This window comes from Cercospora kikuchii, assembly GCF_019650295.1.
Source record: "Cercospora kikuchii DNA, contig_00006, whole genome shotgun sequence".
Lineage (NCBI taxonomy): Eukaryota > Fungi > Ascomycota > Dothideomycetes > Mycosphaerellales > Mycosphaerellaceae > Cercospora > Cercospora kikuchii.
Window position 1 is genome coordinate 1780114 of NW_025408587.1, and position 17664 is coordinate 1797777.

The following is a 17664-nucleotide window of genomic DNA, read 5'->3' on the forward strand; positions in this document are numbered from 1 at the left end:
ACGGCGCGTGGTTCTCCGGAAGACTTCGGTCCCTCAGCCTGGATGGTGTGCATTTGAGAATGCCTGCACGCAACGAAGAGGTGAGCGCGGATGTCGGGTTGCAATGAGCAGACCTGTCGTCTCTCCTGTTGGCTGGTGGTGGAGGTAGTTTTGCTATCGCATCCAGTGCTCATGTGCCAATTGCGATCAGCACATTGCGAGCGCTGGTGTCCTCCACTGCTGGCAGTGAAGGCTCGGTGTGATAGTGGGAGGGAGCATGGCTTTCTCGGTCACCGTGTTCGCATTTCACGATGACCGCTTCATGTCGGAGCACGCAAACGCCGGTGGGACCCACACGCGGGGCAGGTTCGCGGGACAATGTCAATGACCCTGGATCAGCTTCCAAAATCTTGTCGAATCCATTGACGACGATACATCTTCGACCTCACCCTCTACTCGTGCCAAAATTTTGAAGGACCAGTCATCCCGCAGTCATCATGTCCTCCGATCACGCCTACGAGCTCCTCGCCCTTGAGAACCCACTTCTCGACATTCAGGGCCAAGGGTAAGTCCTGACCTTTTTTGAGCTCGTCAAATTCTCACTCGCGTGGGCATCTTTTCACTTTCAAGTGAATGACTCCATCGACTATGCTGACTGTGTGAGATTAGTGACGACGCACTTCTTCAGCAATATGGCCTGAAGGCAAACGACGCCATCCTCGCCGAGAAGCAGCACTTGACACTTTACGAGGAGCTGATCAAGAACCGCGATGCGAAGCTGTTGGCAGGAGGTGCAGCTCAGAACACAGCACGAGGAGCTCAGGTAGGTTGATACAAGTAGGAAGGCCCAATTGGTGGGGACCTGGCTTGGACCGATATGCATTGAGAAAAGTCGGCCAGGTTGCTCATGGAGTGGGGAGGCTGTGTCGAAATGGATATCCATGATCTTTAGGCTGACAATGCCTTTCGTTCGTAGTACCTGCTCAAGCCCGACTCTGTGGTCTTCTTTGGCTGCGTTGGCAAGGACAAGTATGCAGATATTCTGCAAGACGCAAACAAGCAGGCTGGCCTTGCTGTCAGATATCGTTACGACGAGAAGGAGCCAACCGGTCGATGTGGTGTCATCATTACTGGCCACAACAGGAGCATGGTTACAGATCTTGCTGCAGCCAACGCTTACAAGATTGAGCATCTGGAAGAGAACTGGACAGTGGCAGAGAAGGCCAAGGCCTACTTTGTTGGCGGTTATCATTTGACGGTCTGCGTTCCAGCGGTCTTGAAGCTTGCCGAAGAAGCAGCAAAGACGAACAAGGTGAGTTTAACAACAGGAACGGCACATGTGCGAGCGTTAGTTGCTAACAGCGGCCTCAGCCTTTCATCCTTTCGCTCTCGGCGCCTTTCATCGCCCAATTCTTCAAGGATCCTCTTGACCAGACTGCTCCTTACTGGGATTATGTCGTTGGCAACGAGACAGAAGCCATTGCCTATGCCGATTCGCACGACTTGAACACCCACGACATCCCAACCATTGCCAAAGCACTCGCCAACCTCCCAAAGAAGAACACACAGCGGAAGCGTGTTGCGATCATCACACAAGGCACCGACCCGACTGTGGTTGCCGTCCAGGATGAAGGCGATGCAAAGAGCTACCCTGTCCACTCCATCGACAAGAACGAGATTGTTGATACGACAGGTGCCGGTGATGCTTTCGCAGGAGGCTTCGTGGCCGGCATTGTGAAGGGCGAGAAGCTCGAGACCTGCGTCGACATGGGCCAGTGGTTGGCGGCACTGAGCCTGCGCGAGCTGGGACCTGCGTACGTTACCAATCCGAACCTCAGTCATAGCTTGCCTCTTTCGCTGACACCACTACAGTTATCCATTCCCCAAGCAGGCGTACGGCGCTTGAGTGATGATCTTCTATAACGAAAGGCCTGGCGTTTCAACAACTTTCAACATGTTTGTCGCAAAAAGTGATACCCATACCACTCACATCCTCCACGACGTGAGATGCAAAGAGTCTGGCATATACAAAACGTAGATTGCGAGAGCGGAAAATTCGGCGCCCATTTCAGCGGCCAAGTCTTTGTTCAGTTTCAATGATGCCACTCTGTACCTCATTCCCGCCGCTTCCTTCACGACCAGATCGCTTCCATGGTATCGATTCAAAATTTGTCGGTGCTCGGGGCCGCGGAAGGAGACGGATATCTAGCGATTATCCGTGCTCGGCTTGTTCTTAATACTCAAGATATAGGGCGCATCCACAGCATCCTAAAATGCCGCTATCTGCCATGGAGCTGTTATCCCGGCGGGTTAATATCGTGAGTTGGTCTCATGTGTCGCGCGCAGAGGGAGCGCTCCTCGAAGGTCCAGTGACTCCAGTGTGTGGAAGTGTGTGATGTGCCGGTTTGAGATCCCTGGCCGAATCGCTACTGCATACCGGGCTGCTGGAAGAGGTACCCACCACGTCGATTCGTTTCATCCGAGACAGGTGCAGTTCCGAGCCCTCATCGTGGCAGTGCAGGCGGAGCGGCAGAGGCGAGGCACGGAGCAGATGATTGCGGCTTGGATGATGCGGCGGGGACCTGGTCATCTATGGACATGCTCGGGCAGGCCCTTGACAGATCATAAAAGCCCGAAGACATATGCTGTGCTGCCCAGCCGACGTCTGGACTTGCAGCGAGCCGTGACATCGATGCGCAGCCGAAAGCGCCGATCAGAGGCTAAACTGTATCGTGTTAGCGTGCTGAAACTATCGTTTCGTGTGGCCGTCTTAGTCATGAATTGAGATCTGTTTCGTTTCATTCACACAGCAGCCAGAACTGCATGTCAGTCGACATTGCGCGTATCCGACACCGCCGGCGAGCAGCCGGCCGGTGACACGCATGGAGCCGCACGCTGACCACACAGGCTACGTTTGCTCGTTTCATCCGGCCTCTCGTGATCGGCGCATATTCCAAACACGGCATGGCCCACGTGAGGCAGCACGCTGAGATTTCTGCCCAGAGGCGGGGCGGACGTGTGCCCAAATGCCAGGAATACCGCGCTGGGCGCTGGGGATCGCGTGTAGTCTCCAGGCGCGCGACCAGTAACTGCAGGCCGGCGCAGCGTGGTGGACGGTGGAGCGCGGCAGAGAGCCAGTCGGAGGCAGCAGCCGGGATCAAACAAACGCTTTCTGCAGGTACGAGGGCTCGACATGCAGCGCTAGAGCGCGTCCACGGCGATGCCAAAAACCTTGTGGCCACGATCGCTCGCCCTCCGCCATGACAGCATGTGTTCGTTCGCAGAGCGCGCGCTGGCCGTCGAGCGTCACCGAGGGCAGCGCTGCTCTGCTGCTGCGGCCGTCCGCGCGACGCGCTGCTGCCGACGCTTGCGGAGCCCATGGAGCACGCATCTGACCTGGCACCCGGAAGTCTAATGCCATGTCAAGCGTGAGACGAGCTCGTCGGCGCGCAAACCTCCCAAAGGCTGCCCCGTCCCCAATAATCTGGCGCTATCACCCGGCCTGGCCTCACCTGCCAGGATCGTCGACGGCACGGCAATCTGGCAGCGTCGAGCTGGGGGTGCCGGCGCACGCCCATCCAGAGCAGCACCGGTGCGATGAGAGCAGAGAGGGTGCGGTGCTGCGCTGCTATCCTGTCGAGCGGAGTGCCTACACGCCCGGCCAATAACGGCCGTTACAGCACCGCGCTGGCTGACGCCTCTCTTGCGTTATGATCCCTGAGTCCGGAAGGTTGGGTGGCAGCAAACGGCGACGACGATCCTGCGTGCGAGGCGCGACTCTCTGTCTGCGGCCAGCAGCCTCACGGCTCTTATCGCCTACTGCTATACCACCTCTCACAACGGCGGCGGCGGCCCTCCTTTCCTGGTCCGCTGCAGCGCGACAACGTCCGCCGCACGAGGAGGCGAGTACAGTATGAGAGCAGGCCCTTCCTCAGCACCCTCGTCGAGCGCGCGGGGCGGCGTCCCTTTCTGTTTGTCTGGCCTCCCCTCCTTCGCCCTGCTGCCCACTACTGACTACCGGCCGAGCCTCACTTTTGCTCGATCGACGCCGACCGGGCTGTGACACCTCCAGCCCCGCCCATAATCTCCATCGTCCGGCAGACTCTTGCTTCACGTCTCACGCCTTGCGTTTCCGAATTCTAATCGCGAGCAAGGGCACGCGCTCGGCAGTGCTTCCTTGTCCCGTCGTCGACGCAACGACTCAGAAGCCTGACAGCGACAACCTCATCAACCCCGCGCCACGGCCGGCCCTGCTCACGAGATATTCGACTACACTTTGGCTACCCAACCATACTCGTGCATTGTCTGCTTTGCGCGCACCGCCACTCCTTCGGCCTTGCCCACACTGCGCTCTGCTGTTTCGCTTCGTCGTCGCTCGCTCAAGACCACGCTCGCCTTCAAGACCACTCGCTCCTGCACTGCTCGCTCCTGCTCCTGCCCATTTCCGCGCAACACCGTCAAACGTCAGCCAGGCCCGGCTGTCGATGCTGCGCTCGCTCACGCGTGACGGCATCACCTCTCGAGCCGCATTAATCTGCCAACCCAGCTGCCTTGGGCAGCAGCCGGAACAAGCTTCCGCCCTCACGGCCATAACATTCAACTTTTTGCTCTTTGTCTAGGTCACCATCCACACGGACTCTGGCCAACTTCCCGCTGCTGTAAGGCTGCTACCGATTGACAGCTGGACATCGATTGTGCTCTCCGAGCTCGCAATCACGACTGCCAGATAGATCACTTTGCGCCCTCCACCCACCCACTCACCCACTAACCGTCAACCTGGCGACTGTCTATGCATCACCGCCCTTCTCGCCGTTGGCGTCGACGCGGAAAGGGATAGAGTACGGGGACCGCCACGACTCTGGGATGGACTACAATGATCCATCACGACGGCAGTACGCGCAACAAAATCCGTATGGTCCGCAGCAGTCGCAAAGCAGTAGCGCTCAGCCCGGCAGCCAGTACAACACCCCGGGCGGATCTGTGGAGCGATTTCGACAGTCTTCAGGCTATCTTCAGCAGTCTCCACAAGCAGTCGCTCCGCCTGCAAGAGCTAGCAGCGACGCGCAAGTGTATGGCTTCGGACAAAGCTCGCAGTATGGGACTGGAGCATCCGCAGCAGCACAAACGATGCAATACTCCGCAGATATGCAAGGCGCAGATGTACAGAGACAGAGCGATAATTCGCAATATCAGCAATATGGTTCCACCCACATGTACAGCATGGCACAGCCCACGCAGCAATCGACGCAATCGCCTTACGATCCGGTCTCACGATATTCCCAGCGCCCTGGCACTGCTTCCGAGACGCTCGCTTCCCAAATCGCGGCGTCGCAAACGGCAGCAGCACAGTATTACCTTGCAGGACAATCGCTTCCGAGTGCAACAGTGCCCGAAATGGCGCCGCCGCACTTGCCCTCCCAATATCAGGCCTCGGCGTACGCAGCAGCTGGACCTTCGTCCACTTATGCAAGCGCGATGATGGATCCCACGCAGTCTGGCGCATATTCGTATGCTACTACGACGCAATACACCCCGAGCTCTGCACAATCTGTTGATCAGGCTTTCGCCAATTACCAAAACCAGATCCGCACACTTTTCACGAATGTACGAGAGGGATCATTACGCGAAGTCGGCGGCCTATTGATGGACGTTTCGCTCTATCTGCTCGGTAACGCTGAAGCGTTAGGTAAGTGAACCGCATCACCTTTTTGCACGCTTAAGCTGAGCTAATTGCAGCTACAGGGCTGACGCGTGACGACGATAATTTGCATGACGAACGAATACGACTCTGGGATGAGTTCAACCGCGCATGGCTCGTGACGCTCGAGAAGCAGCGCGAGCTCACTCAAGAATATATTCGGAATCAGGGACTCCGTGAACCTCAATCGATCATGAGCGCGCAGATACTCGAGCATCTATCACGCGAGCTGGTCCGTCTCTGTGATAGCGTAGAGAAGCACGGCTTGGTGGACTATCAGATGGGCGTAGCAGAAGAAGAGATCATGGACCGTGGGTTTCCTTGACACTTTGCCATACCCGTAATGCGGAAGCTGACATGCCTTGCAGTACTCATAGAGTGCCTGAACGTGCTGGACCCGGAGAATGCCGCTGCCGGCGCAGAAATGTCAGCGTCTGCCTCACGAGATCGATAGCCTTGTATGGCTCGATCAACGTTGCCGCCAATTTCCAACCGGCTACATTTGACGGTACCCGCCTGGGCTCAGCACAGCCAGCACAGTGACTGGTTCGGCGCTGCACAGCGTGCGCACCGCGACACCCTCAGCTTACTGCTCGAAGCTCGCATGTAAAACGTTACTCGGTCGCGCACGCTACACTATTGTACTCGTGTTTCTCGCAAGATACCACTACTATCGAAGTGGGCAGTCCTTTACAACGCACTCGATGTTTGCATGAAGAGATGACTAATAGTAGTTTCATATCAAGGATGGAGGAGATTTAGAAGTTTTGAAGCGACAGCGAAACGAGGCAGAGAGTTCCGGGAAATGGCTCTGGCTGGTCCAGAGGTCACCCGGTTTGCTGTAATGACAACGAGAGCATGGATGCAATGTAAATAATACCCAAAGCCACGGCACAGTTGCGCTTGCGCCGTGTAACGTGTTCGCTCCTCCTTGCAGACCTGATTGGGATGACACCGCGCTTAGCTGGTGGCTGGGAGCGACTAGGATCTCGAATCCTTTTTCATGGCTGGTCCATTCAGGGATCATGGAAGTGAACATTGCTTTTCTCGCGCTCCTGACAGCTCCAGCACACACCATGCGGCGTTTTATGGGAGAACGCCACGCTGGAATTTTGCAGCCTATCGATGGACGAGGGTGTATGCAGGTATTTTATGCCGCATCACAGCGCAACAACCGGGTGACAGTGGGATTGACTTTCTCCGGGGAGCATGATCCATGATATATGACACCTGCAAGGGCCAGTTACCGTGTGTCCAGAAAGCCGTAACAAGCTTGTCGGTTTGGAAATTCCACCCCACCGTACTCTCAAAACCAAGTGCCGCCGATGGTCCGCCCTTCCTTCATTGAATCACATGGGGTGCTACTTGGTCGAGAGCAATCATGAGGCTTTCGGGACCGACTTCGTCAAGTCATCGCCCACTCACAACGACCAAACAGCCCTAATTCGAATATTCCAAGCACAGCCCTCTTAGCTCGCGGTTCCTTTCGGAGACAAGGAGGACATGTACAAAAGCGGCATTGACACGCCAGAAGAAAAAAGACTTCAACAATCCCGACCAATGTTCGGCATTCTCATCCCGACGTCACCTGGTTGTCATATTGGCAGGGGCCACGACAGACTTTATGGAAAAACCGTCTCGTCTCGTCAAATCTCACGCCGTGAATAGCGATGATACCTTGCAACATTGTCAGCTCAACGCCAGTTTCCCGCGACTTAGCGATTTCCGTTTCGGTCATGCTGGTTGCATGGGCATTCTCTGGACCCATGGCTTCGGGATTTCTTACGAAGTCGTCAGCGAGGGGGCGTAGAAAAGGGAGACAGTGCTGTTCTGACGATGATACAGATAGAATTTTGCTGACACAGGAATCATGTGCAGGAGCGACGAGACGAGGTAACAATCGGAAGCGCTTCAAAATACCAAACTTCGGCCATCGATGGCTTTTGAGGCGTTGATGCGCTCGGGTTTGGCGATTGTTGCCGAGCAAACAGAAAAGCTACCCTGTTAAAATCAAAAGGTGCCTTGTCGCAGCTCCAAAAGAGACCTTGTCGCGACAGTGGATTACCTCGCAGCTTTGTCGATCACATCGTCTTCACGATCGCACCAAATCTTAACCTTCACGGCGGCGAAACAGGTACTGTAGAGAAACGTCGTGTCATTGCTGCAGTTGTTGATTACTTATCATGTACGTATCTTCATCCTTCATAAACACAATCGAATATTGTTGTTGACATCTTGCCAAAAAAAATTGTCGTCATCGAGATTGAAATCCACATGTGCAGTTCTGTTCCATCGGCCTGCCACTACTGCAATAATCTCGATTCCATATCTCAAAACAAGGAGGCATCAAGGCGGAGAGAAAAGCCATAGACAGGAGATCTTCAAGCCTTGTGAGCAGAATTCGACGCCCGGACATTCTACTTCCTCCCAAAAAGACCTTTGATTCCCTTCTTCTTGCGTGGCTCATCATTCTGCCTTGACTGATGTGTTTCCAGTGGCTCGCCACGATTCGTCGAAGGCGTACTCTCAGTCCGAACAACTTCCTCATACGGCGGTGGTGTCGCAGCATCATCTTCCACAAGATCATCGCTCGCCACAGAGGAGTGGCGAATAATCTGGTTGCTGTCGGTCTGACTGAGTCGCCTTCCAGTCTCCTCCACGAGCTCCCTATACCTCGTATCATCATGCTCCTTCTTCAATCTCTTCTTCTCTTTACTCTTCTCGACCCTCTCCGCAATCACTGCGCCACCCAAGACGATCAATACGGCTGCCATATCGCCGGTGTCTGTTCGATATTGCACTGCAGAAAGCAGACTCGTTCGCAGATTTCAAAGTGGGAAGTATAGATTTTGTTCTTCGACGCCTTCACAGGTGAGTTTTTGCGTGGTGCTTCGCAAGCAGAATATCGCCTTCTTGTCTCGAACGAAGTAATACGATGCAAGCGATGTCGTTGATCGAAGCTATTAACTAGCCGAGATGATCTGCATCATGCATTCTTTGTTTTTGCCGCCAATCGCCAGGCGGCGCCACTACTCTGCCGAGCGCACCCCATCGCCACCTTCTCCACGCAGAACGCACAAGGTCGGAGCCAGTATAGCCTAGATTGGAGCTGCTTTCTGGTCTATGAAAAATGGAGACCAAAATATAGTGCTAGTGTCTGGCAGTAGGTATACACCAGCATCTGACAGGAGCAGACCAGCGTTTCGTGGCCAGCTTGAAGAAGACCAAGCTCCGAATTCTCCGGCAGCCATGTTTTCGGCTCTTCGCTGCCGTGCCCTTACCCATTAAACTGTTGCCTCACAAGAACAATTTGTATGACTGAGCCTGAGTCGTGATACTGTGCACAGGTGTATCCAATGAAGAGCGACCACTTCATCATGTCGCCTGCAGCGTATCATACTTCAGTAGTTCAATGAATGATATCACTTGCTGTGACGCTTCGCTTGCCGAATAATTCACGAATTGACGTGACTTTTGGAGCAGTAGATTTGAGAAGATGTGTCCACGCATTGTAAACCTGAGAGTATGTTCAAGTGAGCGAGGTCAAGGCGAATAGCATTGTATGCATCCATGTCAAACCACTATTCGTTCGTGTTTGACTTGCGCTTGCCAATTAAGTCGTCAAGCTTCAGCCCACTTCGCATCCAGCTTGTGACTTTTGCAAGAGAGTATGCAATCCTAACAACATCCAGTCACAAAAAAGTAGTGAAGTGATGAGGATGGTGCCCCTCTTTCCCGCGATCCTGTTCCGTGCCTACACAAGGAGAGAACGCCGCCATCTGCACAAGACTCGGTTCTCCGTACGCCCGCTTTATGATAACCCCAGTCGCTCAATACCCATTGTCAAAAAGATTAGATGATATCCTACTCCATTCCGATCTGCGTCGGCAAGAAAATGCGGCATCGCTGTGAGGTGGTGTGATGTGCTCTTATGGCTCCGTACGATTCATGCGTGTCGTTTCGCCAGCTTTTCAGTCATATTTTGTGTTCGTTAGAAGAAGTGGGTGTGTGGTTTCGACAACTCGTGCACTTCCATCTCCTGTGATTGGGTTAGCACTGACATGTAATCGTGCGGAGAACTTCACGAGACTTACCATCTTGAAGGTATTGAGTTCCTCCTTGATCTGCTGTGCGAGCATGGGCGTAAGTCGATTGCAAGTGGCGATCTCGCCTCTGCGGTCATACTCGGTGCTGGACCAGACGTCGTGAAACTGTATTCGTGGACTGAAGCTTATATTTCGTGACCCATTAGGCGTGTTGGGCATGCTCTTAGCCATGGAAGCAAGGCGTGGGCTGAAGTAGTCGCCATTCGCCGCATTCTTCATGGAGTCGTTGCGACTGCCGTCCTTGGGCGTACTTGGCATGCTGGAGGATGGACTTTCCGAGTTGTTCTGGGCGTCGGTCGGCTTGATCACTGGAGAAGCAGTGGGAGAAGCAGTGCCTGAGCGCTTCAGGATACCCTTCTTCACTGCGGCTAGCACTTCAGCGCGGTCTTTATCGCTGCCCACGATGCTGCGGCGCGAAAAGGAGTCCGACCGGTCTCCAGATCCCCGCGTAGACGATGCGCCAATGTTGTTCGCAGCGTCGATGGAATTGCGCTCCAACTTCGGGAAGCCTGTAATCCCGTGTTTATCCGCGGGATGTGCATCCACATTCACCTTTTGTCGCTCAGCTTCCACGCTAACCATGGACACTTGCGCAACGCTAGGCTGGGCTTGAGTCGACACTGGTCCGTCAGCTGCTGGTACGCCGATGACCGACTTCGGCCGAAATAGGCCCTTGATGCTCCTAGCACTCTTCTTGGCCCCTCTACCCATCTTGCGCAACATCATAGATGCCGAGGATGCGGTCGAAGAAATCGAAATGTTGTCAGTTGAGCCAGTCAAGGCCACCGACGTGTTGGCATATATGCTGTTACCGAGACCAGCGGCTTCCTGCTTGCGAGCGATCTCCTGCTGTTCGGCGTCGAGCTCATCATCGATATGCTGTTGATGCTGCATTCTCGTTTGCTGGGCGTGGTGTGCAGCGGCGTGGGCAGCATCGCTGTTCTCTGCTGCGCTACGTCGAAGCTCTTGTGCGCTGCCAAATGAGAAGGCACGTCGCAGACGTGATTTCATGCCCTTGTTGAGATCCTTATCCGACACGGCAGCCAGCTGCTGGGCCGCGGCGGACTGTGCCTGAGCGTGCGCTTGAACGCCAGCTTGCGCTGCCGCAGCGTACGTCTTAGGCTTGGGCGCAGCGCTTGCGGACGAAGACTCTGTATCGGGCTCCTTGGACAGTGGCGAAGGCGCCCTCGCACGCTTGCTGGCTTCGGAAGATGTTCCAGGGGGCACGGCCTTCAGTCCCTCTGGTCGGAGTCCACTTGCGTTCTTAGCACCATCTTGTGTTGCTCCTTCGAGTCTCCTGATTGACGCTGAGCTTTCATCACTTCCCGACCGCGTGTGCGATGATACCGGGCGTATTGTAGTCGCCACTGAGGAGCTGGGTCCATGTGACGGCGCGGGTCCTTGAGCGCCAGCGCCCGTGTGCGACACGGTGTCAATGGTGTTCATGCTGCGTCTCCTATAACGCTTTGCCAATTCCGCACTGCCCGTTTTCACTGCAATGTCATCTTGGCTCTCCCTACGCTGAACAGGCTGCGGAACTGGTACTTCTGCCACAGTATCGCAACCGTTGGATGTGGATGGTCCGGCAGACGTCGCAGTTGACTGTGCCGTAGCCTTTGGTGTGCTGGCGCCGGACTCAGTCCGCTGTCCGGCTCGACGATATCGACCAGGTGACGGCTTCGCAGGCTGATCAAACGCCGTGAGCGATAAATCAGGCACGCTCGACGAGAGATTAATCAAGGACGAGTTTTTCGACCCAATCACCGAGTCGTCCTTCGCCGACGGTTGCGAGGACGTATCTGAGGATGTGGTCGAAGAATTCGACACGGACTGGGTGTGGGTGTGTGCAGGCTTTTGACCGATAACGCCATGCGATACCGCCGATTGAGAGACGCTGCGGGTTTCCTGCCGCAGATTTGGAGTGCTCTGGAAGGCATAAGGCTGTACGGGAGCAGCGGCGGTGCTCCGATAACTGCCATTTTGTCCATTGTGCATGCTTCGGGTCTGTTGCCCTTGCCGAGGAGAAGAAGAGTATTGTTGAGACGAGCCGTTGAACGCGTCTGAGGATGAAGGTCGAGAATGCAGCATCGTAATGGTGCTGGAAGGTGAAGAAAGTGGCGAGAGTACCTCAGCCATCTGATCGGCCGTGGTGACAGCCGGCTGGGTTTCGTTGGTGAAGTCGGCGGTGGTCGAAGGATCAATGGGTCGAATCGCGGCTTGGCGGAGATGTAAAGGCTAAGTATACGGTCTGAGCCGGCCAGCAGTCAGTATTGGGCGAATAAGCGGTACTCGCGATGATAGGGGGCGCTGTTGATGGTCGTGTGGACGTGGAGTTGGCAGCAAAGGAGCGTGCGCGGATGGTGAATGCAGCGGCAATGGGTGCAACAACGGCGCCCCTATCGCCCGATCGGCGTGGTGTGGGACGCGGGAGAGCGGCGAAGACGAGTCGTCGGCGATGCTCGTCGGCGGCCGCGTGGTGTCGAGCGGTGTGTGCTCGCCTGGGTGGATGGGCGTGCGAGTGCAGTGGGAGAGGGAAAGGGAGTGTTCGCGCAGAAGCAGCAGCGAATGGAGACGTACCTTCTCGCACGACCGGTCGGCGGTGGCGGGCAGGAAGTTGGTCGACGGGTCCCGAGCGGGACTGGAGCGATCTCTAGACACGCATGGAGGCAGCGGCTACCCAGACTGCCCGGTGCAGCGTGCTGTGGTGGTGTTGGAAGAACGAGTAGTCGTGTCGTCGGGCGGGAGAAGGGGAGTGGCTCCGCTGGGATCGGGAGCTGGAGCAAGTGGAATGTGTACAATATCCACCCAGGCGCGCGGGCGAAGAAGGCAGTGGTACAAGGCGCGCGGGTTCAACGGTCGAACAAAGAATACAAGGCAAGAGAAGGAGAATTGGCGAGGAGATGTCGGTGGGTGTGCGGTCGGAGTTCTCGTCAGGAGGAGCAGAGGCAGAGGCAGAGACAGAGACAGCGACAAAGCCACGGGAGCGCTGCCAGCCCGTGCGGCCAATCACGCGGCGCGGTGCGGTCGAAGGCAGACTGCGCGGTGGTCAACGTCCCCATCGCGCTGCTGCCCGCCTGCATGAGCGTGCGAAGGCCGCATTCCGCGCCCACCAGCTGCTCCTGCTGCAGCGCATGCCATGGCACGCCTTGGTTGCGCGCTCGCTCTCACGCTCTCCCATCACCCTCCGCGCATGTGCCTGCGCTGCCCGTCCCAGCAGCCTCACCCTCACCTCACCGTGATTCGCTTGTGCAAGAGTGGGTGCACCCGAGCGCGCCTGGAAATAAACTTCCATGTGCTTGTTCCTGAAATACGACGGCCCATTTTCTAATGCTTGACCACACCAGACACGCACCCACTTGGATGCTGCTCCCTCCCATGACGGCGTCGTCGCGCACACCGCGCCCGTCACCGCCGCCGCCGCCGCCCTCGCTGCCATCACTGCTGCAATGGCCGTGCTCACCAGCGGCGGCCGGGATGAAACACGGACCCCTCTCATTACGGCTGTATCTGCACCTGCCATTACTCTCGCGCAAACGCCCGCTCGCGGCCATTGGAGCACCACATGCACTCTCCGTCGCTGTGCTGCGCTGCGCTGTGCTGTGCTGTGCTGTGCCGTGCTCCGATGGATCGCACCGCTGCCTCCTCGTGTCGTCCGGGCGATTGCTGCTGCGAGCTGCGCAACCCGCTGCTGTGCGTGCTGCCCGCCGTGAGCTCTGACCCGACACGCGTGCATGCGAGGTCGGATCCACACACAAAACCCCACGTCCCCTACGGCCTTTCATATGGAGCCTTGCTATGGCCAATTGCCGCGCGCTGGCCCACCGTCCCTTTGGCGTGAAGAATTGCGCTGAAACGCTCGCGCTATGCGACTTGCACATGCCTCCCACAAACACGCCCATGGTTACCGGAATGGACAATCTGTTTTGCGCATCCATCGTCGACCGCCTGCAGGCACTTGACGCGCCACAGAATTGCGCCCGCCAGCAGATCTTCCGCAGATGGGACTAGACCCATGGCACCTCCTTTGCCGCCATAAGCTCCAGTCAAACGCAGGGCCATTCGAAACAAGGCATACCAAGCGTCAGACGCGTACGCGGTCAGCAGCAGCAGCTTGCTCGACTTCCTCTCCAATGCGCATGGCAAAATGGCCTCGATCATGTTGCTACGCTCATCAACGCGTCGCTCCATTGCGCCATCCTCCCAGGTGGGTGCATGCAGCATTCTGCCTTCGAAGCTACTACAGCTCCCCTGCAAACACGCTAGGTGCCTATCGGACGAGGTCCAGCAGAGCTAGCGATGTCGTGCGCCATGCCGGCGTATGATCGTGTCTGCACGCGAAAACTATACAAGAATTTCCGTCGACTGACTGCACGGACTATCTACTGAAGGATATGACCACCTCGACGGGCTCTCCGCCTTCCAGCAGTCGTCACCGCCAGCACAACGATCCACGCATGATCTCACCGTGGATGTGAAGCTGCGAAAAACGTCATGTCAAGTGACGGTAGAGCCGGCATCCTCAGCACATTGTCCACCAAGCAATTAGCTCTGATCCAAGCCTGATTCCATTTTCCAAATCTCAGCGCCAACACCAGCCGCACATTGATGAGGCGGTCTAGCAACCACACCACCACGAGCGGGGTTCTGGAGAAAAGTGCGAACAAGATGCATGCAGAGCACTTGGCATGTGGGCCTCTGCCGCTATGCATCGAACGCGCCGCCTCATTTATTATACAAAGCGCAGGGTGCGTATCTCGGATAAAGAGTATTGCGTGCACCGAGATTGCCGATCTCTGGTCTATCAAACAACTTTCTGGCATCAGAACTAATTTAGAAGGGTTCAGTCGACGCTAACAAGGGAGGAACAATTAGTGCTATGAAGCTCCACCAAAAGGCCCACCAACACGAGGACTGTGCATGCGCGCATAAATCGCACATGTCGTCGACTTTCGCGAGCCAAGTCGCGGGCAAGCGAGATAGCTTGATTCGACTTCACAGCGAAGAAGAAGCCACGTTGCGATAGAATGTTCTGTGCGTGACATTGGCTTGATCATATCGTGATAGTGCCACTGTTGACTACTCGCGGGTTCGACAAAGTTCGTATTGCACGACTTGTACAACTTTCACATCAAACCGAAAATGTCGCGCAACTAAACACAGCAACGAACCACGCTCAGCAATTAACTTGACACTCGATGACTCTGAGTAACAATATACAGCTCTCTGTAGTATTCGGGTCGGGTCACGTGGAAGAACGTCCTGAATTACCACATTTGTGCAAAAACTATGAATTTGGTAACCACTAGAAAACAGACATGGACCCTTTCATCAACCAGACCCTTCTTTTCCCATTGCATTTGGAAAAATCCAACTTCAGCCAGAACTTGGTCATTATGGTGCTATCCAATCAAGGACTGCCCGTGTTACTTCGTCATGCACTGCCTACCCTCGTTTGCTCCCATTGGAACCGCTCACCCTGCACAACCAACGCCTGTCATGCTTTCGCGTAGCCACACAGTGCGCACTTGCTCGTGAGGCTGAGTCTAGAAATCACCTCGAAAGCTGAGATTCTTTGTGGTTTGCGTGCTATGCTTTGCTCACTCCATGCACCGATTGCTTTTTGCTGTACACGTACTGTTCCCGTTACTCTTGTGTGCTCATGAATCTGCTGACGATGAAAAATCCGTTCATGAACCATCCTTCGCTTCCCATCGTTCCCATTCACCACCATGACCATGAAATTGATGAAATGTCCAACATCCTAAGAGCGCCGGGCGAGACCCTGCATCGAACTTCCATTTCGTCCATGTTTCGTTCAGCTTGGTTCCTGGCCTAAGAACAACGACCACGCTCTAGACCATGCAAAGTATTAGGCTGCCAGAAGCCTAGTTTCATGATCGAGAATTGACTGGCCAGTGGCAATGCTGAGAGCTGAAGTAAAGAATATCAACTGCCTAGAACCAATATGATTCGCCACTTTGGCTGACAATGAACTCGCAGCCCAGCGGACTTCCCTTTGCGCGAAGCTCTGCCTCGTGTTCGTGGAGCTCCTCCAGTATGACTTCACTCACATGCGGCCCATCCTTGAAAGTGTCTTTGATGTGTATTAAAATTACTTTGATGCCGCTGAGAGGCGCTTCTTGATGCGGTGATGCTGCAGACTCCTCGTTGCCATCCCCCGTTACGTTGATGTCGATATTACCGGGACCATTCTGTGGAAATGCAACGGCCTTTGGGGACGTGACCGTATCACCAGCATGATCCATGAGGGCCGGCTCCGATGCTTGGAAATTGTAATGGTTCAACGCGTCTACCGAAGCGGAACCGGGGCTTTGTGAAGTGGGAAGGCTGGAGGCAGCGGCCGCTGGAAAGTTGTGATCAGGCGCACTACTGCGTCGCCGCTCATCCAATACCGTTCTGCTGGCAAGATTCCGAGTTCGTTTTCGTGCAGTTTCCGGTATGCTCAAGCGAGCAAATGGATCCAAGCCGTTGGATGTATCGCCTGGAATTGAGCGCTTGCGCTTCGTGCCAGCCTTCTCAGCAGCACGCATTGCTTTGGCGTCAACGACCAGGCTTGCAAGGTTCTGTAACTCGGCTATAAGATGCCGCGGATTCAGATGACCAAACAGAATTGCATCGGCTTGACTGTCATCATAGCTGCACTCGATGAAGATGCCACCTAGGACGCCCTGCGCAATCTTACGTGCAGCCTCTTGCCACACCACGATATTCCGGGGCGTGAGTGACAGTGAATCAGGTTCCACATCGCCAAATATGATGACCTCGCGCTGTGTTTCCTCGTCGCGGAGGAAGAAGGCCGTGCTGTCGACTACACATGTGTCGTGGTCGGCCGCTCTTAATTGAGGCGAAGCTTGGTGTGTGTGGAAGCTTGCCCGCTGCGTTCCACCTGGCGTGCCGGGTTGCGAATGCATAGTCGACATAGATAATGCTCGATTCGAAGTAATTTGATCGTGAGGCATGCCTTGTATGGATCCACTGTACGGAGGCATCGAATCCGACATTCCAGCAATGCTGCCACGGTGCTGATGGCTTGGTGGGCTCTTGGTACACACACCATGTGAGACCTTGAAGGCTTTCGCAGCAAGCCCGTCGCAAACATCAATATAGCCTCGCCCCTCGCCCTCGCCCATCATGACATCGCCCCCTTCTTTGAGACGCTGAAACGTCACAAAGCCCACGCCGCCGTCTTCGTCTGTGAGGTTCGGCCAAATCACATCATTGAAGATATGCTGCTTGATGGCATTGACAGTGCTTGGCAGCGCGGCCAGGGTCTTCGGTCGCGAAGTGCCATTGAAAGCTGCAGTATTGATCGCGAATCCAGAGAGATGGTCCAAATGAGGGTGTGTGATCAGATAAGTGGAGATGTAGGTTCGAAGTACATGAAGAGCGTTTGCGCGAGCCGACTCGTTGGGAAACTTCAGTCCCGCAAAAGGACCCGCCTGTAGCAATGTTGGCTCCGGCTTGGGATACATATCCACATCAATGGGCGATCCGGACGTGCGACTTGCTGACGCATGGCTGCTGTTCGAGCCTCGTGCACGACTCGTGGTTGGAAAGTGGTTCTCGAGTATTCGTGTGATGGGTGCGAGATGTGATCCAGCATCAACTGCCAGCAGCGAGCCTTTAGTCCACTCGCTCGCTATTGAACGAACCAAGAATGCGGTGACATTCTCCTCGCTGGGGCCACCACTATTGCCGAGACATATAAACTGCAGGGCGGGTCGTTGGCGATGTAGCCCTATGCCTGTGCCGACCGCCCCATCAGCGGTGTCTTTCATCGATGCGCATGCAGCCGCCAGTCCCGTGCGCGTGTCTCAGATAGGCAGAATGGCGAGGGCATGCGGTATGTTGTTCCTGCGC

At 55.4% G+C, this 17664-nt stretch overlaps 5 protein-coding genes across 5 annotated transcripts; 2 read left to right on the forward strand and 3 right to left on the reverse strand.

Annotated features, from left to right (window-relative positions):
- Nucleotides 1-476: 476 nt before the first annotated feature.
- CKM354_000961600 (adenosine kinase) lies at nt 477-1885 on the forward strand (the record flags this gene model as incomplete). The annotated part of the gene is made up of 5 exons (XM_044805042.1): nt 477-544; nt 649-802; nt 956-1291; nt 1351-1793; nt 1852-1885. The coding sequence occupies 5 exons, from the start codon at nt 477-479 to the stop codon at nt 1883-1885; spliced, it is 1035 nt and encodes a 344-aa protein (XP_044660977.1).
- Nucleotides 1886-4842: 2957 nt separating this feature from the next.
- Nucleotides 4843-6131, forward strand: CKM354_000961700 (uncharacterized protein; the record flags this gene model as incomplete). Its single annotated transcript, XM_044805043.1, has 3 exons — nt 4843-5665; nt 5722-5988; nt 6046-6131. 3 exons carry the CDS (start codon nt 4843-4845, stop codon nt 6129-6131), a joined length of 1176 nt encoding a protein of 391 aa, XP_044660978.1.
- Nucleotides 6132-8094: 1963 nt separating this feature from the next.
- On the reverse strand, nt 8095-8451 carry CKM354_000961800 (uncharacterized protein; the record flags this gene model as incomplete). Its single annotated transcript, XM_044805044.1, has 1 exon — nt 8095-8451. One exon carries the CDS (start codon nt 8449-8451, stop codon nt 8095-8097), a length of 357 nt encoding a protein of 118 aa, XP_044660979.1.
- Nucleotides 8452-9668: 1217 nt separating this feature from the next.
- Nucleotides 9669-11919, reverse strand: CKM354_000961900 (uncharacterized protein; the record flags this gene model as incomplete). The annotated part of the gene is made up of 2 exons (XM_044805045.1): nt 9669-9716; nt 9772-11919. 2 exons carry the CDS (start codon nt 11917-11919, stop codon nt 9669-9671), a joined length of 2196 nt encoding a protein of 731 aa, XP_044660980.1.
- Nucleotides 11920-15737: 3818 nt separating this feature from the next.
- On the reverse strand, nt 15738-17582 carry CKM354_000962000 (3',5'-cyclic-nucleotide phosphodiesterase PDE1; the record flags this gene model as incomplete). Its single annotated transcript, XM_044805046.1, has 1 exon — nt 15738-17582. One exon carries the CDS (start codon nt 17580-17582, stop codon nt 15738-15740), a length of 1845 nt encoding a protein of 614 aa, XP_044660981.1.
- Nucleotides 17583-17664: the final 82 nt, after the last annotated feature.